The 24,126-nt window shown below is 50.2% G+C and overlaps 2 protein-coding genes across 3 annotated transcripts in view; one reads left to right on the plus strand and one right to left on the minus strand.

Moving 5' to 3' along the window:
- SCMH1 (Scm polycomb group protein homolog 1) overlaps positions 1-2,189 on the plus strand; it is a 64,561-nt gene extending 62,372 nt beyond the window's left edge. For both annotated transcript variants that reach the window (XM_030232057.2, XM_030232059.2), the window contains one exon: positions 446-2,189. In XM_030232057.2, the coding sequence (XP_030087917.1) occupies positions 446-571 (126 nt within the window). In that variant the 3' untranslated portion in view covers positions 572-2,189. The remainder of the gene's footprint in view (positions 1-445) is intronic.
- A 585-nt stretch (positions 2,190-2,774) lies between these two features.
- CTPS1 (CTP synthase 1) lies at positions 2,775-20,441 on the minus strand. Its single transcript, XM_009097547.4, has 19 exons — positions 20,325-20,441; positions 19,542-19,718; positions 19,023-19,193; positions 18,255-18,355; positions 16,984-17,100; positions 16,269-16,352; positions 15,945-16,025; positions 14,142-14,293; positions 12,180-12,312; positions 10,671-10,759; positions 9,794-9,888; positions 9,209-9,271; positions 8,403-8,446; positions 7,588-7,684; positions 7,299-7,354; positions 7,120-7,216; positions 6,717-6,861; positions 5,664-5,754; positions 2,775-4,340 (listed from the first exon to the last, which is right to left on the minus strand). Exons 1-18 carry the CDS (start codon positions 20,425-20,427, stop codon positions 5,670-5,672), a joined length of 1,890 nt encoding a protein of 629 aa, XP_009095795.2. The 5' UTR covers positions 20,428-20,441; the 3' UTR covers positions 2,775-4,340; positions 5,664-5,669.
- Positions 20,442-24,126: the final 3,685 nt, after the last annotated feature.

The raw sequence follows: 24,126 nt of genomic DNA on the forward strand, positions 1-24,126 counted from the left end.
GCAGGGTGGATGTGGGGCTCTGTGCTGTCCATACTGGGGTCTCCATGCTGGGATGTCCATATTGGGGTCTCCATACTGGGGTCTCCATACTGGAGTCTCCATGCTGGGATGTCCATATTGGGGTCTCCATACTGAGGTGTCCATGCTGGGACATCCTCACTAGGATGTCCATACTGGGGTCTCCATGCTGTGATGTCCCTACTGGGATGTCCCTGCTGTGATGTCCTCACTGGGATGTCCCTACTGGGATGTCCCTGCTGTGATGTCCTCACTGGGATGTCCCTGCTGTGATGTCCTCACTGGGATGTCCCTATTGGGATGTCTCTTCTGGGATGCTGCTGAGCAGGGCTCTCTCTCACCCAGCCCTGCTGTTGCATTTTGGCCTGGCTCAGGCAGGGCTGGGGCTCCCAGGAACCATCCCAAGCTCTGTGGTTGATCCTTGCAGGAGATCGACGGGAAAGCCCTGCTCCTGCTGCGGAGTGACATGATGATGAAGTACATGGGGCTGAAGCTGGGGCCCGCCCTGAAGCTCACTTACCACATCGACAAGCTAAAGCAAGGCAAGTTCTGAGAGGACTCCTGGCAGGACGGATCCTGGAAGCTCCGCTCCCGGCCGCCCCACCCGCGCTCACCTGCCGCAGGTTCGCATGCACACACCCCTTCCGCCGCAGCAGACAGACAGACAGACGGACACTCCCGACGCCGGCCGGGCCCCGACAGCGCTCAGGAGGAGCGCGGCCCAGCTGGGCTCTGCACCAGACTCGAGCTGCGGGCGTTGGAAGCGGAGGGTGTCTTCCCTGCTGCCCAGCCAGCACTTCTCCATGAGCTCACGGTCCTGCTTCCCTGGCATGGAGCAGCTCCAGCAGTGCCCCTGGGCACCCACCGGGTGTTTGCCTCAGCTGGGCCTGCTGGGGCAGCCCCTGGGCACTGAGCCTTGACCAGCCAGCCCTGCCTCCAAACTGGGGGAGCCCACCCACCCAGCCCTGCCTGCCCCCAGCCCCTGACCTGGCTCCAGTGGGCACACTGGGCTGGGGATGCAGGCCTTCGTATTTATTCCAGACTGGGGAGGCCGTGTGGGAGCATGGAAAGAGCTGAGGAGCAGGGCTGGGCCTGGCGTGCCCCTGGCACAGATGGGCCTGGGCTGGTGTTGGAGGCTGCCTGGATGCTGCAGGACTCAGCTGATCCTTCTCGCCTTTTTTTTTTTAATTTTTTTAATTTGGAATTTTTTTTTTACTAAGGAGTTCTGTTTCAAACGATGAGATGATTTTTCTACCTGTGTTGAACTCGCAGCTCTTGGTGGTTTTTAGCCAGAGCTGCTAAGGTTTGTCTTCCCAGGGGCACTGCTGCTCCTCTAGAGTTTTGGTCTGTCCCAGCTCAGCGTGTGTGAGGGTTTTGGGTCTGGCCAGAGCATCCCAGGGTGGTGACCTGTCCTGGCATCGCTCAGAAGAGGGCTTTGTGAGGGCATTGCCCTTCCAGAGGCACCTGTAGGTCTCAGGCAGTTTAATGTATTTATTTTTGATGGCACTTGAGTGCTTCCCATGGTCCCAGACAGGTTTGTGCAGCTGCACGAGGAGTATCAGAGTGGAGCCACCAGCTGTGCCACCGCAGTGTCCCCTGGGCATCAGCTGCCAGCTCGGGGCTGCCCAGACCCCGGAGCATCACTGGCACCAGCCTGGGCTGAGCTGGGGCAGGGCTGACAGAACATAGCTGGCAGGACAGAGCTGTGGGGCCAGCCCAGGCTGTGCCCTGAGTATGCCCACACACACCTCAGCACGCTTCCTCTGCAGTGACCAAAGGGCTGGTGCAGAATCTCCACTCCCAGCACTTCCCTCTCCTGTCCCCAGCTCAGCCGCAGCTCCCACCCTCCCTGCAGCCTCCAGAGCCTGGCCAGCAGCAGGATGGGCCCCTCTGGTGACCGACCCTCCAGGCTCTTGCACTGAGTCAGGTTTACCCCTAAGGGGCAAAGTTGCAAAAAAAAGAAAATAAAAAAAATACCCCAACCCCCAAAGTAATAAAAAGGCAAAAAGGCTTTTGTCCTGCAGCCCCCGGGCGGGGCCGGGGCTGCTGACGGGGCCCTCGCTGGGAGCCGGCCCCGGCCCCGCCGCAGCCAGGCCCGGGGGCAGCCCGTGCTTTCCTCTGCACTTATTTTACGTTGATTTGTTTATAAATAAAAGGATACCAAGTTGCTCCCCGCGGTTTGTGCACTGATGGCAGCGCCGGGCTGAGCCCCGGGACTGCCAGGACTGACCCTCGGGCAGGGAGGGAGAGCAGGGCCAGGGTGGGGCTGGGGGCGATTCACCCAAGGGCACCCTCAGCTCCCCTGAGGGGGAGCAGCCTTAGGGGAGCTGAGGGTGCTCAGCACTTGTTCCAAGGGAGCTGTTCCTGAACCCAGAGCCAGGGCTGAAGCTGCTCTGGGGACAGCAGAGTGGTGGCAGTGACAGCCCCAGGTCACCCCAGGGACAGAGCTCTGGGCTGTGCCAGGCGAGAAACACTCCCAGCTGTGGAGGAGGGGGGAAGGACAAACCCTCCTGGGCCAGCTCAAAGCCACTGGAAACCTTTTCCTGCCCTGCAAAGCCTGCAGGCTCAGCCCAGGGTCCCCAGGTTTCTCCAAGTAACTTCAGACTGGAGCTCCACGTCTAAGCCCAGTGTGAATACAGCTCACAAGTTTCTGCTGGCTTAGAGGAGATAATTCAAGATTGGGCATTTTTGTGCTTCAGTCCTTTCCTTCCCTCCCTCCGAGCAGGCAGGAACAGAGCAGGCTCAGGACTCCTTACTCAGTTTGTTACAAATGAGCATTTAATGACCGAGTCAGTTGCACGGTTTTGGCCAAAACAAACATTTCAGGAGAAAAAACCCCACAGTTGTGCTGCAGCTGAGGGAGGATCTCACCCTGCCGCAGGACAGCCAGGCCAGGACAGGACTGGGCAGTAGCAGAGCACTGCAACTCGAGAATTCCTGCCCAACAGCTGCAGCTGGCACACGAGGAATGCTCAAAGCTCTCCAGGCTCACAGCAGCTTTACAGGGAATATTTAAAACAAATGAGGACTAAAGCAGGGGGGGCTGGGGAAGAATCCCTGGGGAGGGACAGGACAGGGCTTGGTTTGGTGGCTCAGCCAGGTCTGACTGTGCAGGTCTCCCAAACTCCACAGAGCTGCTGAGGTCTGAGTGTGCCACATCAGACAAGGGAGACACTTTCCTTCCTTCCATCCTTTCTCCTCAATCCAGGGCCACACAGAGCAGGGAACAGAGGCAGTTCAGCCCCCTCAGCCCCACACAGCTGAACACCACCCAAGGCAGGGGTGGTGAGCCCCTCCCTCAGGAGCAGCCCCTGGGAATTGCAGGAGCCCAGCACAGGACTCCAGCGAGGACAAAAAGGCAACAAAAAGGCTCCACTTCAAATCCATGAAAAAGCACCAGGAGCTGCTGTGTCCCAGGCCAGGGGCACAGTTCAAGGAAGCAGTGGAAGTGGTTCAGTGGTTCACTCTGTGCTCACCTCCCCCTTGATGCAAGGGGTCGGAGCTTCCCAGCCCCAGGAGCAGCTCCAGGAGCACAGGGAGGGCTCACAGGAACCCCTCAGGTCAGGGTTTCCCTGGCAGCTTTGTTCTCCTGGCCCCCCAACCTGATCCCAGTTAATCACATCCCTGCAGTGACACCTCAGCCAGAGCTGAGCATGTTCCAGAGTAACACCATTCCAGGAAGATCATCCTGGTTATAAATTCATAGTGACAATGAATGCACCAAGAGCACCAGTGCCAAAGGTTTGCAAATGCTACTGAAAAAAAAAATAAAAACAAACCAAAAATCATCCCCTTCCCCCTTTCCCTGAAAAAAAAACCACCAAACCAAAAAGGCTGCGTGAAGCTGCCCAGAGCCCTCTCTGCAGCACAGCCCAGCTCAGAGACTAAGCCACCCCCAGAATCTTGTGGCATCCATAATTTCACCAGCAAGCAAAGACTGAGGAGGGAGTAGAAAGACTGGAGAAAGCAGCTCCACTGTCAGTGTCCAAGGCACCCTGGTGCCAAGCACTGCCTGCACTGGGAAGGACGTGTGCCATGGGATTCCCCTCAACACAGCAAATCCCACAGCCAGCCTGCTTTGACCTCCAAGCTGGTGCAACTGAAGGAAGTCTGGAGGAGCCTCTGTGAACTCTCCCCCACAAATAACCAAGATCTATAGAGAAAATAAAGGACAGAAGAGCTGAGGAAAAAAGGGACAGGATCCCAGAACAAAAATTATAAACCCATAAGTTAGGAGAGCCCAAAGATGAGGGTGTTGAAGCTACTGCTGTAAGAGCACCTGGAAAACCTAATGGAGACTCCTCTCTGCAGCAAGGACACACCTGGAGAGAGAAAAGGAGCAGGAATTACTGACAGGGAAGAGCCACAGGCTGGAGGGAGAGTCTGGCATGTGGGCCCTGGTCAGAGCCCTGTGCCCAGCTCAGGGGTGTCTCAGCTCCACAGGGGCCCTGGGGCACCTCCAAAGGCACTGAACTGCTCCCCTGGACATGGCTGCTTCCACACAGAGCACAGGGAGTGAGCACAGCTCAGCCAGGACTGAGCCCCTGCCCTGCCCACAGCCGGCACCAAAGCAGCATTTCCACTGTGCTGCAGCCCCAAGAGAGCTGGGCTGACACAAATCCAGGAACACTGCCACCCTCCCCATGTGGGGACAGCCCCCAAGCCACCAGAGCTGCCACATTAGGGAACACAGGGAATGCTGTCAGTGAGACCAAGGTTCAGAGTGTCTTTAGGATCAAAATTTACAGGGAGAATTCTTCAGCTGTTGGTGTTGTGCAAAAGCCCAACACCCAGCAATCACATCTGGTCCCCGTGCTGTGCCCAGGGATGGGGAGCACTCCTGTGACAGACTGGGGCTGACCCTGCTTCCCCCCTGCAGGTCACTCTGGAAGGGGGAGGGAGGGGCTGGACCTCTTCAGTGCCCTGGCATTCAGCAGTGGAGCCCACACACCCACAGGGGTGTGCAGATACTGCTCAGCTCCTGCAAAACCCCCACACAAACCAGCCAGAGCAGGGGCAGGTCTCACATCCATCATCACCCACTGCACAGAGGGAGAACGCAAATGTAAACTCTGCCTGTTTTACTGGTGCAGTCTGAGTGAAGGGTTTTAGTGTCTTCTCCTCCCCAGGACTGTGTACACCGAGTTTTCCCAACCCAATAACACCTGCAGCCCTTACAGAGCAGAGTTTGAGCCCCAGGTCTGACAGGACCTGCTGTCCCAGGAGATGGACACAATGGGTACTTCCAAGATGCTCTTTTACTAAGGTGAGGGACTGCAAAACATTGAATTTCCTAAACCCAGGAACCCCATGTGCAGCTCTGCCCCTATTTTCAGGAGAGTGTGCACCACTGGTGCTTTTACCCAAATCTAACCCCAAACTCCTCTGTGTGCATTTGTATTTTTATTGTGTGTCACTTTGCTAGGGGACACCCACCCCCAGCTGTTACACAGACAGAGGCAGCACCCAGCCCTCAACACAGCTGGAACAGATCTAAACTGTGCTAACACATCTAAACTGTGAGCACCAGCACATCTCATGGCGCCCCAGCTTCCTACCAAATAATGTGGGACTCAGTTGTCAGGAGCAAAGATTGGCCAAGAATTTTTTCCTAGAAGGAAGAGGCTGAGATCATGAAACATTACCAGAAATCAGTCATGGTTTGCTGAAGGGAACTTCAGCTCTGTTATCTCCAGGTCAGGAGAGCTGCTGCCACTCCGGTCACTGTAGGTGTCCCTGCAGGAGTAAAAGATTTGGGGTTAGGGAGCACGAGTGCTTTAAGGACAGATAATTAATGTGGGATGCTGCAGCTCTGCTGCAAGGAGCCATTTCAAACTCAAATGTGCAAAAGCAGAGAGTCAAGTATCCCTCCACCTTTGGAGGCACTGAAATGAGAGTGCCCTACACATGAAACTCCTCTGGAGCACACCTGACCACTGTGATGTTGACACCAACAGCAATCCCGTGGTGCAGCTGCACTGCAGCTCAGCCCACAAAGCCAACACTCTCCTTTTGGCATTGCATTTCCCTGGGTTTGATACAGACACAGCTAATTCTCCTCTGTATTTGGTCTGGCTTTTCTTTAGTGCCTGTCAGCACCCAGCAATCCCTCAGTGAGAGGAGGAGAACAGGTCAGTACCAAATGGTTGTTATTTGTTGCACAGTCCCAAGTGCCAAGGGGAATTGCAGGCACTGGGGAACAGCAGCACCAAGTAACTGCACCATTAAATCCACCCAAAACACCACTTGCTTTGCAAACTGAAACAAGGAAAGCTGAAGTCAACAGAAAAAAAATAAGAGGCTGCAACCACCAGGGTCTGTTCTTTAAACCAGCAACAGGAACAAGTTTCTCATGGACCAGCCTGCATGTGGGACTTGTCTGAGGAATGCAGGGGAAAGCCCATGAGGTCTCCAGTCATGTAAAAGAGGAGGCCCAACCTCAGTTCCCAAAAAGAGCCTGACTGACAGCACAGGGCTACAGATCTCCAGATCTCCTCTCCCTGAAGCCAGGGCCTCTCTGCAGGACAGTCTGTGGCCCCACAATCAGCCTCCACACACGAGCTTTCAAAAGAAGAGTGAAAAGGGCTGCAATACCAAGTTATCCCCAGGAGCTCTGTGCCAAGAGGATGCTCTGGGTTATCCTGCAGGAAGCAGCACTGTCCTGTGACAGCTCTGACTGGGGTCTGTCTGAAACCCACCTGGGGGAGAGCCTGCAGCCCTTCTGCAGGTAGTGGGTGAGTCTCCCTGCAGATGCCAGGAGGAGCCCAAAGTATGGGGGTGATGGCTTGATGGGCCTGGAGAGGAACTCGGGGTGATACTGAACACCAACGAAGAAAGGATGCTCTGAGAGGAACAAACAAAACATTCATGTCAAGTCTCTCAAGCTTTGGCTGAGCTGCAGGTCAAATCCCGATTATGCTGAAGCATCATTTCCATTTTTGTCCATAAATGGAGAGGGACATGGGATTTTATTTTTACCATCATTTTATGGATGGAATCAAGACAGTCTGAATGGGTCCCACATGAAAAGCTGCTCCATTACCCTCCAAACACTTTCCCTTGTTCATCCCACACCCACAAATCCACTGCTTAAGGACTCACCTTCCAGCTCAACCACTTCCATCCTCTCTCCCTCCTCATCCTGCCCTACAAACTTCAGACCTTGCTCTTCAAAACACTTCTTAAGTTCTGGATTGACCTAGAAAATCAGGAGCAAGACAAGCCATGATCTCTTGTGTCTGGATTACACAGGAAAGCTCAATACCTCTGAGCATTTTTACCTCAAATCTGTGTCTGTGTCTCTCTTCCAAGAAATCATGATCTCCGTAGAGCTTCCCTGCAGCAGAAGCAAGATGTTCCTTAGAGCAGTGATCACAGCTTTGAACACATTCACTTGATCAGCATCCTTCAAAATCTGCACTTCTGGAGGGAATTAAATCCCTTGATTCCCATTCCCCACCAGAACAGTCTGTGAACATCTGCCATTCCAGGATGCTTCAACATCCCCAGGCCTCACTTCCCCAAGCCATTCCCAGGAAACATTTCCAGAAGAGGCAAGAAGGGCCTTACTCATGATTGAATTCTTGGTTTGGAAGAGTGTCCTCCTCTTGCCAAGCCTCATTGTCCCACCCATTTGCCCAGGATTATGTTCTGGCATGTCTATGACCTGTGGAAAGAATTCAGAGGGAGGTGAGAATCAGGGAGGAGTAGCAATAACAGGCAGACTCTGACACATAAAAGGAAAAAATTCCCACCAACATTCATGCAAAAAACCAAGGAAACCAGCCCAGAACAGTGCCTTGACAAGGCAGACCAACAGAACTAGGTTAGCTGGCTGAGCTGTTCAGTACAGGCTGCACAGCCCCTATGGGAGGTTTGTGGATATTCAGGGCACTCTCACAGAGGAATGGCCTCAGTCAGAGTTTGCACAGATTGCACACACCAATACTGTGCTGTTCCCTGAACTGCAGGTTAAACAAACAGGCAAATTTATGGGAGGAAAAAAAAAATCAAATCAGACTTGCTCACTCTCTGATAAATAACATCATAAGCTGTTTTTTGGTAACTTCCTCACTTTGAGTAGCATTTTAAATTACAGCAGAAGCCAAGCATGGAAGACCCTGGACCACAAACACAGAGCCTTCCACAATTGTTCCCAGGAATTCAGGTCTGTCTGGAGCTATAATACAACAGTTCAAGTTGGAAGGGATCTTAAATCCCATCCAGTGCCACCCCTGTCATGGCAGGGACACCTCCCACTGTCCCAGACTGCTCCAAGCCCTGTCCAACCTGGCCTTAGACACTCTGAGTGTCCTGGCATTCATGCCCAGGGATGTGCAGGAAAGTCAGGTAAGGATATCACAAGTAAATCACCATCAACTCACCACTGGATGAGAAGTTTTGGGGTCAAACTCTGTTGAGTTGGCATCTGCAATGTGACATTCAGCAGTCAGGAACACAGAGTGGCTCACACCATGGCATCACCTCCAGGACCTGCCCCAGGGACAGCTGCTCCTCATCCCCAGCTGTGCTGAGCCCACCCTCAGGCACAGAACACCCCAGGCAGCAGGAACAGGGCTGCCAGCACTGTTCAGTATCAATTTGCAGTCAGAGAATAACCACCCTCATCCAGGAAAAACACAGCTTCAAATACAGAAATAAAGACAGGGTGGGGAAAGGAGCACAATGCTCTGAGGAACTCCTTTTTCCTCACCCTCATTACTGGAGAGAATCAAAGAGCCAGGCTGAGAACTCAATTCAGCACACTCTGAAGGGAGTTGTGGTAACAGGGACCTGCTCAATCCAAGCAGAGGGGCTCAGAAGGTAACTGCACTCACTGCTGGCTGGCTGAATTGCTTTTTGGGCAATTCCCACTGGCTGCAGTGGGAATTTGGCACATGTAGGCCACCAAGGTGTTTCATTCAGGAGCTAAGAACCTCATGTTGAGCAATAAGAAGCTATCTCTCATTATCAGCATAACTTACTCCCTTCATTTTAATTTAAATAGGGTGAGGAAATTGCTCTTTTTACTTGGAATTAGTAAAAGAGATAGGGATCTTTATAGGTCTAGGTAAAAAAATTAAACCTACCTATGAAAAACTTAAAATCACAGGTATTTAAAAAAACCCCACAGCTATTACTCAAGGAACCCAAGAAATGACCAAAGGCAGGAAGGGTTTTGTGCCATTACCTTGCCAGCCAAGGACACTGCGAGCAAACTCCACCACTGCCAACTGCATTCCCAGACAGACTCCTGTGGAAGGACAGGCAGGACATGGATCAGGTCAGGACAAGGACCTCTGAGCCCACGCTGCAAAGCACACACACCCTCACAGAGTATCCTGAGCCAGAGGCAGATCTTGGACTGGGATTTAGGGCTCTGGAGTCCTGGCAAGCTCTACTTCCCTCCCTTTCCCATCCCCTCTGCTCAGACTCCAGCTGAGTCTCTCACCACAGACACTTCACTGAAATGCAGACTTGTATTTCTTGGTGCCAAGATCACCACAGCCTGATCTGAAACATGCCCAGACTGCAAGTCCCTCATCACAGACTCCTTGTCAGCACAGCCCAGCCAACTCTGACCACCTCAGAGCTAACCAGGGGTGAGGCTGCACTCCCTGCTCAGCTGAGCACAGATCACTGCCTTCCTCAGACACTGCCTGCAAAACTGCTCATCCCAGACACCTGTGAGGATCAGGGCAGCTCCAGCTGCAGACCAGTAAGACTTTCCTTCACCTTTCTTTATTTCTTCTTATGGATGAAACATGATTCTCACCTAAAAAGGGTTTTTTCTGTTTCCTTGCCCAGGAAATAGCTTGAATTTTGCCTTCTGTCCCTCGAACACCAAATCCACCAGGAACCAGAACTCCGCTGCATGAGGATGAAGAGATTCCATTCAGCATGGCTGCCCCAAACCACACACCCACAAATCACCCCCCTCCCATAAAATCCCGGCCTTGCAAGACCCCTCTCCCCTGGAAAGGGCTCTGAAGTAGCCACGTGGCAAGGCCTGGCTGCAGCAGTTTCCACACGACTTCCCATGAGCTGCCACATAAAGAAGGGAAAATATTTCATAAATGCCAATTTTACCTTCCCAAAGAGAGATCCCAAATATGTCCCAGGTTACCATGCTGAAATGGCTCATGCTGTGGGACTCACACAGCCTGCCCCAAACATGTTTGCAAACACATCACCCAGCCAGGCCCATGCTGAGGAAACCCCTGGCTACAGTGGCAGGTTGTCCCAACACCAAACTCTGCAGGAGGTTCTTTCTTCTGCTCTCACTCAAATCCTGCTGCCCTGAGGGGTAACAGGCCCCACTAGTTCTTGTTTTTCTGCTAACTCTTGGCACTCCTCTGCATACTAATGCTTTTCCCCCTCTCACACTATTTCTGAAGAACTTGGTAGCCCATTTACACCTTCCATTCTCACTCTGGCTTCACCAGTTCCTTTCCTTCCTCCTGATTTCCTCTCACTGTTTCCTCCTGATCATGCAGGTGTGCACATCCTCACCAGCAGGATCATTTCCCCCACCTCCCTCACTTATCTAACAATTCTCCATTTTGCCCCTGAGAGGTGTCTGGGGCCTTGTCAGAGTGCTGAAAACAGGTTTATCAGACATTCTCCAAGGAAAGAGCCACAGCAGAACTTACTCAGCACCACAGAGCTTCTGCCACGCCTCGTGGTACCTGACAGGCTCCTCCTGCAGAGTGTCTGGCTCCAAGTCAGCAGAGTCAATGTACTGGGAAGAAATCCAGAAAAAGGATGATGAGATACTGCCACCAGAGTGTACAGGACTTCCTGAATTCTCATTAAATTAAGACAGCATCATTCCTCCTGTTCAGCTCTGGATTTGTTTCCTAATGGATCCTTCAGTTTTTTTCTGGGCTGATTTCCCATCTGTTAGCCAGCAAATCTCCCTTCTCACCCCCCTGCTCTTGGTGCACAAACAGAACCCATAATTTCTGTCTCCTCCCCTCTCTGCAGCCCTGCTGTAACTTACACCAAGCTCCTGAGCCCCAGGCTGTGATGTTCAATGTGAGGAAGGTGGGAACTTGGGGCTGTGCAGACACAAACCACCACACAGAGAGGAAAAAACTTATCCCTCTCTCATCAAACAAACATCTCCTTCAAGAAACACTGCAGAAGAAATAGGCTATGGTGAAACACAGGCTGCTGTAATTAAAGGGTGTTATAACAATGGAAAAAAAACCCTGCAATTTTTCTATTTTCTCATCTCCAGCATTCCATTACCTCTGAACTTCTGGATGTTCTGGCAGGCTGCTAACCTTTTAAAAGAACCATTTTGTCCTTCTTTTTTTTTGTTTGTTTTTTGGAAGTTGCAAAACTACCAATCAGTTCTTTAACTAACTACAGCTACTCAGTTCTTCAGCACAAGATCTCTGTGCACAGAGCTCACTTCACTTCTGAGCCACTCAGACACAGCTGTGCCAGGGAACACCACAGATGCTCATGCAGGGTTTGCACTTTAAGCAAAACAAGACTGGTATTTTCACCTCTGCTGATTTTGGAAGTTGAAAGGAAACCCTGACCTAGATCAGTACCTATTTCCATGACTCACTGACATCATGGAACTGCTGGGCATTTAGAAATATACTGAAATGAAAATTAAATTTCTAGCAACAGGTACATATTTCACCTCTTCAGAGCAACCAGCTGTGACCAAGACCCCTGAAAGCATCTGTGCATCCAAACCAGCATGAAAACCTTAGTAAAGCCTGAGGCAGAAGCATCATAAAAGCTGAGTACCACAAGGTTAACAGCAACAAAAAACCAAAAAAACAAAACAACAAAAAGAATCATTTGCAACAAGTGTCAGAGAAATGAGACCAGAGAGTTCCCCCTCCAATCCATCCACCACTGTCACAGCTCAGCACACAGCACTGAGGAGTTTCCACCCACTCCAGCTCACAGGAGAGGCTGGTTTGCCCTGAAGCTGGTTTAGGCCTGATAACAGCTGTTTTAATGGTGTTATAATCAAAACAGCTGTTTTGATGCAAGGATAATTTGGATGTTCATTGGCTGAATCACTTCTCCCTTTCTGTCTGTGGGTTTGTGAAAATCTGAATTAGGATGGGCAGCACTGTAGGTGGAAGCAGGATGGGTGGAGTTTTCTTCCCCACATACAGACCCACCCCTACCTTAATGTCAAGTTTGTGGTTGATGGCCAGGGCAGAGTGCTCCAGGGCTTTGATGACAGATGCATAAGAGTCAGAAAATTTGGTGTATTTGCCCACCAGTGCAATGGAACACGTTTCAAGCAGACGGTCGTACCTACAGAACACCAGAGCACACAGGTTATTCCAGCAGGAACAGGAGAGGGATGGAATCTTCCATTCTGTTCAGCTTTCCAAGGAACAAACAAACTTTTCCTATTCTCCTAAGTGTGTCCAACAGAGCTGACGTCCTTGCAAGAGTGACCTTTTACAATAATTACGATTTAGAAACATCAAAGCGAGATCAAAACCAGAACAATGACTGAGGAAAACAGTTGCAGAAAGCCACATATAAATTAACTCATCTCTCCTGATGATGAAAAGCCATTCTGAGCAGATCCAAACTGCCTTTTCAGGAAGCTGTATGAGTATCAAAGGCTGCACTGAACTCCTAGGAGAGGATCAAAGCAGAGCTTGGTGTATGTTTGTACTGCACAGCATCTTCCCACGCTGCTGCTGAGCTCCTATCAGCAGCTACAAACACAGAAAGCATTTCTGCAGTCCTAAGGCTGTGCTGCCTCCACTTTCAACCCCCAGCACCTGGCAGCACAGGATTCACACAGCATTCCTGGCCACAGCCAAGAGTTTGTTTAAAGTTTCTCTCAGAATTGCTTCAGCCCAGCTGGTGACAAGGGCATTTCCCATCAAAAGGAAATGTTATTGACAGGGCTGGCTTATGTCAGGCACAGGAATCAAGGAAAGCATCTAGATCTTGAAAATTAATTTCTTATAAGAACAAACATATTTAAGGCTTCAGCTGACATTCAAGCCCTTTTGAAAAGACTCTATTCACTATTTCCCCATGAATACTGAGTATATTCCTTACAAGAAAAAACCCCAGTGTCCAAGGAGTCTCAGAACATGTACCAAACACTTGTCTCACTTGCCTGAAAGCAAACTCTCAAAGATATTCTTTGACACTCCTGACATCTCCATATAGCTACAAAAGGATTTCAACACTTTGTAATGTTACTGAGAGGGGTTTTTTTAATAAAAAGGGAGGGCAGAGCTGTCCAGCTTTTAATAACTTCAAGAGCTTTTAATAACTTCAAGCTGGGTTTGACGCAGACAGTACACTTCCAACATAAGATAAGGATCTCACTAAGTTTATCTCACAGGATTTTATGGAGAAAGGCTGAGGGAACTGGGGTGGTTCAGCCTGGAGAAGAAAAAGCCCCAGGGAGACTTTATGGCAGCCTTCCAGTAAGAGGATTTATGAGAAACATGGGGACAGACTTTTTAGTAGTGTCTGTTGTGCCTGGACAAGTGGTGGTGGTTTTGATCTAAAAGAGGGGAGATTTAGGCTAGATATAAAGATGAAATTTTGTACAATCAGAGTCGTGAGGCACTGGCACAGGTTGTCAGGTGATTTAGCAGCACAGGTGATTTAGCAGCATGTGAATGAATGAACTTCAGAGCAGCTCTTGCAAGCAAAAGAAACCCAGCTGGAATAAACAGTTCCACATTCTAATCCAGTCAGGGTTTCTGTCTTCATCTCCAAGGGGACTGCAGGATCATCACTGCATTAAGGCTCAGCCAAACAAAGCTGGAGGAACAGAAGTTGTAGCTGTAGGATTTTTGGTTTCATCAAGCCTGACATCTCTGAGATAACACATAATTTTCATCTCCATTTGAAAGCATTAATAAAAATTTGTTACTTCAACATCAATGCTTTGGGAAGAACCTCCCACAGCAGCTGTGGACTCCCCACCCTAGAAACATTCAAAGTTTGGATGGGGCTCTGAGCAAAAGAAAAAAAAAACAATATGAGCATGTAAGAACACACTTGAGGAAGAGGAAATAACATTCATCATCTCAAACAATCAACAACCAAGAACAGAAAGCAATGCTGAGGTGTGCTGCAGTGTGCCCAGCAGTACATCTCACCTGTCAGCCATCTCCTTCCACTTCATGAGCATCCTCCTGGGCTGCCTCTCGATGGGAAGGTCCAGCCTGTGCCTGAAGTAGTCCACAACTCCCTGCTCCTCCAGCAGCAGAGGAACTCGGTAGATGGAGGAGACATCATGGACACAAATGACCTGTTGATAATATAAGGATATCATTAAAACAGCCATCCAGTGCCTGTACAACCATTTTTACTCAGATATTCAGTGTTCCTGTCTCTAGCAGAACACCCTATGACCACCTAAACTTCCAGGCAGTAACATTCTGAATAACATAACATATCAAAAGCTTAGTACTGGTTTCCTTATGCTTGAAAAAGCCATTCTTCAGCTCTTCCAAGGAATTACTGCTCCCTGGAGCCCCTTGGGAAGGGCTAGAACACAGTAACCCAGCAGGAGAGTCAGCTGCCCAGCACTTTATGTGAGCAGCACTCAGCAAAGTTCAAAGAACACTCCAGAGAGACTCCTGTGATACCAAATCCCAAGTGAAGCTACAAACTGCCACAGGCACAGATTCCCCCTTCCCACCTCTGTCCTTCCTAACCAGGGCTCCCAGTCTTAGTGAAACCCAGGGCAATCTGTGACCCCAGTACAGCAATACCTTTACAGGGTGCCCCTCATCAAATCTGGGATTACACAATTATGAGCAAAGAATTCTCAGGTCAATGAGGAAAATCTACATCAACAGTTCCAGTTCACTGAAGTGGGAAAACATGGCTCAGGACAACTGTCACCTGTCCATTAGTAATGAACCTGTACTTTAGGGATCCAAGACACACTGGCAAAACTTCTTTAAATCCTCATTTCTAACTCATGTGAAAGCAGAGTTCAGTTCTGCACCAGTCAAACCTCCTTGGCTGCACATTTTCCTCTTTTACCCTCAATGCTGCTCGCTTCTCAATCCAAGTGCAACAGCAGTCAGAGCAACAACTACATAGAACTGCATTAAACTTCCTGGAAAGGGACAGGAGCCAACTTATTTTGAATTCCTGGCCAACAAGAGGTAGATATTTTACTGATGACACATCAACATTATTGCCAGCAGTGCAGTGCTTGAAATTGCAGGACTCAAGTTTGGTCTTGCTGTAGAGGAGATTAATAAAAATTACTTGACAGAACCTGGGATTGTGAAGTTATACTCAGTCTTTCACAAAAAGCCAACATTTTTGGAGCTGCAGCTGGATTGCAAAGTGCTAAAACTCAGCCTACACACTTCTGACTATTTTCCAAGGTCCAACTTAGAATGTGGTACAAGTCTCAGTATAGAAAGAATCATGCAAACATGGAATTTGTGTACATCACAACCTTCGAGTGAAGCACTGCTTCTCCCAAACACCATTTCAACCTCTCTGTGAAATCTCTCCTCAAGAATTCTTGGGCAGAACGATAATATAGTGAAAAGAGCAGAAGTACATAAATATAGCCTTTAAAACTAATTTTTGGGTAATCTTTTCACCTCTGAATACTAAAAATCTCATTCTATGTTCACAGGAGGAATGTGGAACTGTAATTAAGGTCAAAGCAGTGATTCAGAAATCACCTTGGATTCCACAGAATTCTCTAAGCTTACACCAATCACCTCACAAGAAAACCTGGGTGCTAGCACAAAAAGAATTGGTTTAGCAACAGGCCCATGTGTCAGGAAGGGAGGTAAGACAAAGCAGCAAATGAATTATGCAGCTACCAGAACACAGAGCTAGAACTGCTGCACTAGACAAAACTCCCTTCAGCATCTGACAAACAGCTCCAGTATTTATTGCAAGGAAGCACAGACAGCAATCCTCACCTGTTCTGGTTCAACATGACAGAACATGGAAATCTTTTCTTTTACTGAGGTATCCAGTGGAGTGGAGCACCTGCAAACAATCTAACAGAGCAGCAACATCAGGGGTGTGACGCAAACAGAAACACTCAGGCATTCATAAAACAATCCTCTAAAAAGAGCTGTCTTTGTGCAGTCTCTGGTTTGAGAAAAAAAACCCACAACTCTGCTTCTTTCCCTTATTTATCACCACTATACAAGAGCTCTCAAACTCAGCATTGCTTAGACAAGACTGCTGCTGCAACATACCAGATTTTTACATTCAAAGCCAGGCTACACAAACCTTACCAGATCTGGAGAGAGCCCGAGACCTCTGAGCTCACGAACACTGTTCTGGGTGGGTTTGGTCTTCTGCTCCCCTGTAGAGCTTGGCTGGCCAGAGAAGAGCAGTGGGTGCATCAGATTGTGATAAGGAGCAATGATTCAGCAGGTTAATCAGGACTCTCAGACATCTCACAAAAGCTTTGACTCAGTTCTTGGACAATTCACATGAACCTCCTGTAGCCCATTTTAATCCCCATGACTGAGAGCAACAGCCCAAGTTCCAATCTGCCCACTGGAGTGCAGGAAGGAGAGGGACAGAGAGCCTAAGGTTTATCCACTGCTCCCTCCAAATACCTAATATTTCATATTTCTGATTTTTCTCTATAAATCATCTGGCCTGGACAGAATGGGAAAAAGGGAGAAGAGAACCAACATTGATCTGCACTCCATAATTATCAATTTGCTCTGTCAAATCCAGTTCAGTCTGACACAAGGAATGTTCATGCTGCACTTCTGCAACTCCCAAGCCTTTATTACACATTTACACCCTTTGAAAAGTTATTTTTGAATTCCTGTGAGACTTTTTAAATATATAAGCATATAATCTCTGCATTTCTGCCAGAAGTTTATATATATACAGAAATACAAAAGTAACAGCACTTAAGCATTTCAGAAATACCTATTTAGGAAATTTTGGGCTGAGGAAGCCTCTGCCCACCAGTAAGTTTTGGGTCCTTACCTGGGGAACCAGGCTGACATGAATGTTACAGAAATTCTCTCTTTTGGCCTTGAACTGGAACTGGCGGAAGGCCTCGATGAAAGGCATGCTCTCAATGTCACCCACGGTGCCCCCGAGCTGGCAACACACACACACTGGGAGTTAGTCACTGCCAAAACCTGCTGAAGGTGCACACTAAAGACGTGAAAATACACATAACACTCTACTCCAGGTGCTATTCTACTGTCATCATTTCCCCACAAATCAAAAAGCTACAAGAATAACAGCTTCCCCTATGGGCAGCACCTCAGAGACATCAGCTTGACCCCTATTTTCTAGTCAGAGAAAAGACTTCAATGTGAAAATTATGATTTATGAACATTAGGTGGCACTGAGAAGCAAAATTTGTTCAGTTTTAGGAACTATATAGAGTGAACAGATTTAAGACTATACTTGGAGCCTCCCAGGTTGTCAGACAGTGCCTCCTTGGCACTGGAGATCTGGGCTTGTGATCCTGGCACAGAAATTGGCACCCAAGCTGCAGAGTCCAAGTCAGCCTGACCTGGGCTCTGTGACAAGCTCCCTCTCCTGTGTTAGCAGATCCCAGCACCCAGCTCAGCACTGTCAGAGCCTTCACCCTGCTCTGTCTCCTTCTGGCAGCACAATGTTCCATAAACACCCTGAGAACTGCCACCACTAACTTGTGCCATTTCCTGCTGCCTGTCTGTGCTTGAACTGGTCACTTGGAGGAGGAAAGACAACTGTAACCAGAGGGGGATTTACCTCCCCTGCCTCCATCCACCAAGGGAGAAGAGGCCCAGTACAATTAATTCAGACTGGAACACTGAGTTACAAGAGCTAAAAAATTCATTGTGTAGGTTAATTCATAGAATTTCCTGAGCTGGAAGGGACCCACTGAGTCCAGCCCCAAACCCTGCACAGACCCCGCAACAACCCCACCCTGGGCAACACTCCTGGATCTCTGGCAGTGCCCACTCCCTGGGGAACCTGAGCAGTGCCCAGCACCCTCTGGGGGAAGAACCTTGCCCTGATTCCAGCCTAAATCTGCCCTGACACAGCTCCAGCTGTTCCCTGGGGTCTGTGGGGCTGCCCCTCATGAGGCAGCTGCAGTTCAAAAGATTATGGAGTAAGTGAAATTAACGAGGGGAATTTTTAACCCATTCAATAACATGCAAAGTTGAACATTTTTGTAAAGAAAAATGCAAAATATGCATATAGATTAGTTTACTGCATGCAAGAAAAAAACTACCTACTTTTTAAAAGTTACAAACCTCAATCACACAAACTTGGGGTTCAATGCCATCTTCATCCACAGGAATCCGTGCCTGCCTCATTACCCATTCCTGTATGGCATCTGTGATGTGGGGAACAACTGGAAAAGAAACCCAGGCAAGGGTTAAAGCCCCCATACTCCCTCTTAATTCATTAAAGAGCAAATTACTGACAATCACTATCCAGTGCTTCCCACAGGGCTTGAGCAGGAATTTTTGTCTTTAAAGAACTATGCATTTTTTAAGTGATTATTGTTGGCTGTGATTTTCAAGAGCCTTGGCAGGAAATTGAACCCTGCCTTAATTTAAACACATGTAAGCAGCATTTCCTCTAAGCTGAAAGATTCAAGCACAAACTGTTCTCTGCTCTAAACAGAGAAAGCTACTCTGTTTTTAACTCTCTGTAAAATGTCAACCAGCTGTGAAGAGTGGTTAAAAAGGGAAGGGACTGATCTGATACTCATAAGTCCTTTGGGTTTTCTAATGGCATGAGTTAACAAAAGCATTTACCATTTCAACCAGCTAACAAACAACCCCAAAGTGTATTGGTCTGAAGTCTGTTCACATTTATCACTGGGTACATTAGACAGCTGCACCCAAGTCCAGCACAGTCCAAACACAAGCAGGATGGTGCAGAGACTCAAGCAAAGATGAAAGGCAAAAGCACCCAGCTAGGACTGAAATACAGAATGCACTTCTAGCAGCCTAGGCTGGGACAATCTTTCAGTGAAGAAATTCCCAATATCCTGGAAATAAGTTTTGCATCACCTTGAACCGTTTTGCCAAGATAATCTCCCTTCCTCTCCTTGTTAATGACATACTGGTAGATCTTCCCCGTGGTCAGGTTGTTGTCTTTGGTGAGTCGGATATCGAGGAAGCGCTCGTAGTTCCCGAGGTCCAGGTCCACTTCCCCTCCATCATCCAGCACAAACACCTCCCCTGCAGGCACAGAAACAGGCACAGGCACACGTGTCAGGCATGTGGAAGAATTCAACATAAGGAAACTCCTTCCCCGATTACCACAGCAAGTTTAGGAATGGCGAACAGAACTAAAACCCTTCATAATCGAGAGGAGCAGCGCACTGGGGACCGAACCCCTTCAGGCAGCAGCAAGTACAGGCAGAGCACATCTGTGCTGCGGGCACAGCAGCCCCAGCAGCCGGCCCGCAGTGCTGGCAGGCTCAGGAGCAGGCACAAAGGCTCGTACAAAGGAGACGATTCACGGCAAGCCAAGATAGCCCCGGCGCCAGCCGGCAGACCCCGACACCGAGCCCGCGGGGCACTCACCGTGCTCGTACGGAGAGAAGGTACCGGCGTCGATGTTGATGTAGGGATCGATCTTGATGGAGGTGACATGCAGCCCGCAGGACTTGAGGATGGTGCCGATGCTGCTGGCGATGATGCCCTTGCCGATGCCCGAGATCACGCCGCCCGTGACCAGGATGTACTTCATCTGCCCCGCGCCTGGACGCGACCGACACCGGCACCGCCTCAGCGCGGGCTCTGCCAGAGGGACGCGCTCCGGGCGCTGACATTGCTGACAGCGAGCCCCGGGCCGTGTCCCGCCCGCCGCTGAGGGCCGGTGCCCTGCCCGCTGACATTGCTGACAGCGACCCCCGGGCCGTGTCCCGCCCGCCGCTGAGGGCCGGTGCCCTGCCCGCTGACATTGCTGACAGCGATCCCCGGGCCGTGTCCCGCCCGCCGCTGAGGGCCGGTGCCCTGCCCGCTGACATTGCTGACAGCGATCCCCGGGCCGTGTCCCCACCCGCCGCTGAGGGCCGGTGCTCTGCCCGCTGACATTCCCGACAGAAATCCCCGGGCCGTGTCCCGCCCGCCGCTGAGGGCCGGTGCCCTGCCCGCTGACATTGCTGACAGCGATCCCCGGGCCGTGTCCCGCCCGCCGCTGAGGGCCGGTGCCCAGTCCGCTCCTCCCGCCACAAATTCCCGCCTCCGGCGCACGCCGCCCGCGTGGCCCCGCCAGGCCCGTGGGGTCCGCGTGGTCCCACTCTGCCGCCCGCTCGCCCGCTCCCCCCCCAGCGCTGCCCGGATGGTCCCGTCCGCCGCTCTCACCTGGGGCCGCCGGGCGCGCGGACAGCGCGCGCACGGGGAGAGCGGGCGGGAGATGCGGAGCGCGAGCGGCGCCGCTCCCGGCCGGCTCGGCTGGGAACCGCATGAGGCCCAGCTGGGCCTCTGCGCTTGCGCGGGGCGGGCAGGGGGCGGGCCAAGAGCAGGAGGCCCCCCCCACCCCTCCCCCAGTCCCCTCAGCGCCTCACGGGGCGCGGGAGCGGTCTTGGGATCGTCGAATGAACTGGAGTGGAAAAAACCTTTTCTATTATCCAGTCCAACCTACGAGCTAGCACCTCCTCATCATGTCCCCAAGTGCCACATCGACACGTTTCTTGAACGCTTCCAGGGATGGGGGGTCCGCCGCTGCCCTGAGCAGTCTAGGCCACGACTATCTTTCAGTGAAGAAATTCCCAATAGCCACCCTGAGCCTGCCCTGGCCCAGCCTGAGGCCGTTCCCTCTCCTCCTGTCCCTGTTCCCTGGAGCACAGCCCGACCCCTCGGCTGTCCCCTCCTGGCAGGAGCTGTGCAGAGCCACAAGGTCCCCCCGAGCCTCCTTTGCTCCAGGCTCAGCCCCTTCCCAGCTCCCTCAGCTGTGCCTGAGGTGGATTCTGTCACTGTTGGTCTCATTTTCTGCTGTCCATGTGTCCTGCCAGTACACTTCCCCACGGACATGTCCTGTTGATAGCTCTGTGGGCAGAGATGTCCCTTTACTTTCCAGGGCTGTTCCCTCGCTGCTGGCACTTGGTGGCCGTGCACAGGAGTGCACAGGAGTGCAGTGCCTGCTGCCCCCCTGGAGGAAGCATTTGCTCTCAGAATTACCTGGCTATGCTGATTTGTTCCTCCACAAAGGACTCTTCCTGTTTTCTGCTGTCCTACGAGTAGCTCTTAAGTGGGAAATTAAAAAAACAATATTTCCAGCACCTTTTCTGCAGAATGGTGGCCATGGGTCTGGTGGCAGTGAGATGGGTGAGAGCAGCAAGGGCTGTCACTGTCACTGCCTGGTGGCACATCCTGATAAGGCACAGGGAGGCTGAGCTCTCCCTTTAGACATCCCAGCTTTTCCCATTTCATGAGTGGGGCACAAGATACGTGTCTTGTAGCTGAAGGGAAGTCCGTTCTTGTGGAGATGTGTGTAACCTCGATGTGAGCATTAACTTCGGCACACACAAATCCTTTTCTCAGTGCCTCATTAAAGGCCTCAGGGGTTGGACATCCCGTGGTGCTCAGGAGAGAACTGCACTCAGCGGGAGCTATTGTGAACATTAAATGGTGTGGAATAACAGTGACCCAGAAAAGTCAGATCACAAATATCTCAAGTTATGCAAAATTACATCTGCTTTTTGCAGAAGTGGGTGAAAGTGGATGTGCGTACATGTGTTTCACCCTTAATTTTGTCCTCAGTAAGTTTTGCCCTAGCAGTGCCTTGTTCTCAGCTCTCAGCAAAATATAGACTGAGTATTTCCCTTTCAGAAATGTGAAATGAGATGAAATGGATCTGCTCTGTTTATTTAACAGGATTTGATTCACAACAAAACAATTTAACTGGAAAACATTGCTGGGAGGACTGACATAGCTCTGGGAATGTTAATGTGTTACTGGGATTATGCAAGGAATGAATAGACTGGAATCCTCAAACACTCCCTTGAACTTCCTTGCAGTTTTAGGGGCCTATTTGTACAGGGAAAGGCTTATTGTGGTGTTACATTTATACAATATTAATGATAGTGATAATAAATTATATATTATGTATGATATGCAGTTATTCCAGTCAGGACATTCAAAGCCTCCTCTTACATGAAGGTGACAGGATGACCTGTTGCAACAAGATTTTTGAGACTGAAATGCCATTTTCAGAAAGTGACTCTGTGACCTGTGAAAGAAGTGGCACTCCTGCACTGGAGTGTTCCTGACAGAATATCCAGGAGCTTGCAGACCCCTGTGAGATCTGCAGTGTGGGCTGGCTGCCACCCCATCCTGGGCAGCAATGCAGAGAAAACTCTTTGTCTTTATTGTTACCAGTGCTGCTTGTCACCCCAGGTGTCTGGTAGGTACATTTAGCACCAACATATCATGTTGGGTGGGTGTCAGTTCATGCTCTTCTGACTGATGCCTACTCCAAATGCCCTGCACATGCCTCAGGTGGCAGCAGTGGGTGAGGACATCCCTGTCACCATCCCTATCCCTTGTTAGCAGCAGAGGGCTTTGCAGGAGAACTCTGGTATCACCAAGGACAGACAGGACGCTTGGAATCACAGAATCCCAGGATGGTTTGGGTGGGAAGGGACCTTAAAGGTCCTCTTGTACCAACCCCTGCCATGGGCAAGGACATCTTCCACTATCCCATGTTGATCCAAGCTCTGTCCCACCTGGTCTTGAACACCTCCAGGAAGAGCATCTCATGTGCTGCTGAAGTGCCCTGTGCATTTCTGTCTCTGAGTACCTGTGAAAAGCTGCAAAATCTCAGCTGATTTTTAAGTACAGAATCTTGCAGACAGCTGAAAAGCAAGGCATGAGGGTGATTGTCATATCACCATATTCACCCTCTGTGACTGCTGAAGTGGTGATGGAATAGTTCCTGCTGTGACCCAAATGTCTTCTGAAAGGCTTCTTCAGTGGTTTAGGGTGGAAGGTCTTTCTTAGCAATGCAAGTGTGTACTATCTGAGGTAGGACAATGGACTTCCTTCTATAGAGGTGACTGTAACAATCCCCATTTTTAGGTTCTCCTAACCAACTCCCATCAGCACATGGTTCAAAACCAGGATCCAGTGCTTGAACACACTGGAGAAGCTGTTCTGGTTTGGTTTCCACTGTGCTTATCACTGGGTTTCACCTCGTGATTAATATAAACTTCACAGAGGTGATGTGGAGTCACTGACAAGTGTCAAGCACTGTCCAGTCCCACTTCCACACAGCAGGATGCTCCCTGTGAGCCTTCTGTATGACTCCTTGAGGTCTCCATTTGCAGGATTCATCAGGGTTTGTGTAAAATGTTCAAATCCTTTTACTAGCCTACACTTGTGCTCTGAACTTGATCAAGTTTTCATCTAAGTGCAAAGTAAACACATCTGTTACCCTGAGCAACCAAAGGATCTCAGCAGATCTTGAATAAGATAAAATGATGTAGGAACAAGAGCTGTTACTACATGTACAGTGCTCTAGAGCACAAATCTGATGAGGAGCAGCTGAAAAGATGAGTGACAGAACAAGGGAAAATGGCCTCAAGTTGTGCCAGAGGAAGTTCAGGTTGAATATTAGAGAAAATTTCTTACTGAAAGAGTGGTCAGGCATTGGTGCAGGGTGCCCAGGGCAGTAGTGGAGACACCATTCCCTGGAAGTGTTCAAAAAATGAGTATCTGTGCCACTTCATTATATGGTTTGTGAACAGGGTGGGATTCAGGCAGAGGTTCCACTTGATGGTCTTGGAGATCGTTTCCATTTTCAGTTGTCCTATGGTTTTGTGTCTTGTGGCAGCTCTTGCCCTGCTGCACTCTGTCCTCTCCGAGATCTCCACTAGATGGTGGAATGCACCAGTAAAAGAATTTGTGCCGTAACAAAGGGACACGATCAGGCTGTGGTGACACCCGTGGGGATCTCAGAGCTGCTCTCAGGACCAGATCCTGGAGCACCACACGTGCCCCGCGTGTTGGGGGGCATTTGGTAGCCCCCCTCTCCATCAGTCTCTGCAGTGCCATCCCAAACCCGCTGGGACTGAAGAACTGTGATCCTTCCACAGGTCTGGATTCTTTCAGGCAGGAGGGTTTTCACTTTCAGGCCTCTTCCTCTCCACTTCCTTTTCTCCATGGA

This window comes from Serinus canaria, chromosome 23 (genome assembly GCF_022539315.1).
Source record: "Serinus canaria isolate serCan28SL12 chromosome 23, serCan2020, whole genome shotgun sequence".
Classification (NCBI taxonomy): Eukaryota; Metazoa; Chordata; class Aves; order Passeriformes; family Fringillidae; genus Serinus; species Serinus canaria.

Coding starts and splice junctions, on each gene's coding strand:
- CTPS1 (XM_009097547.4), bottom strand. CDS start 20,427: ATGCGGTTCCCAGCCGAGCCGGCCGGGAGCGGCGCCGCTCGCGCTCCG. Junction 19,719..20,324: donor CGCGCGCCCGGCGGCCCCAG/GTGAGAGCGGCG, acceptor GGTCGCGTCCAG/GCGCGGGGCAGATGAAGTAC. Junction 14,294..15,944: donor GTCATGTTGAACCAGAACAG/GTGAGGATTGCT, acceptor TATTATCAACAG/GTCATTTGTGTCCATGATGT.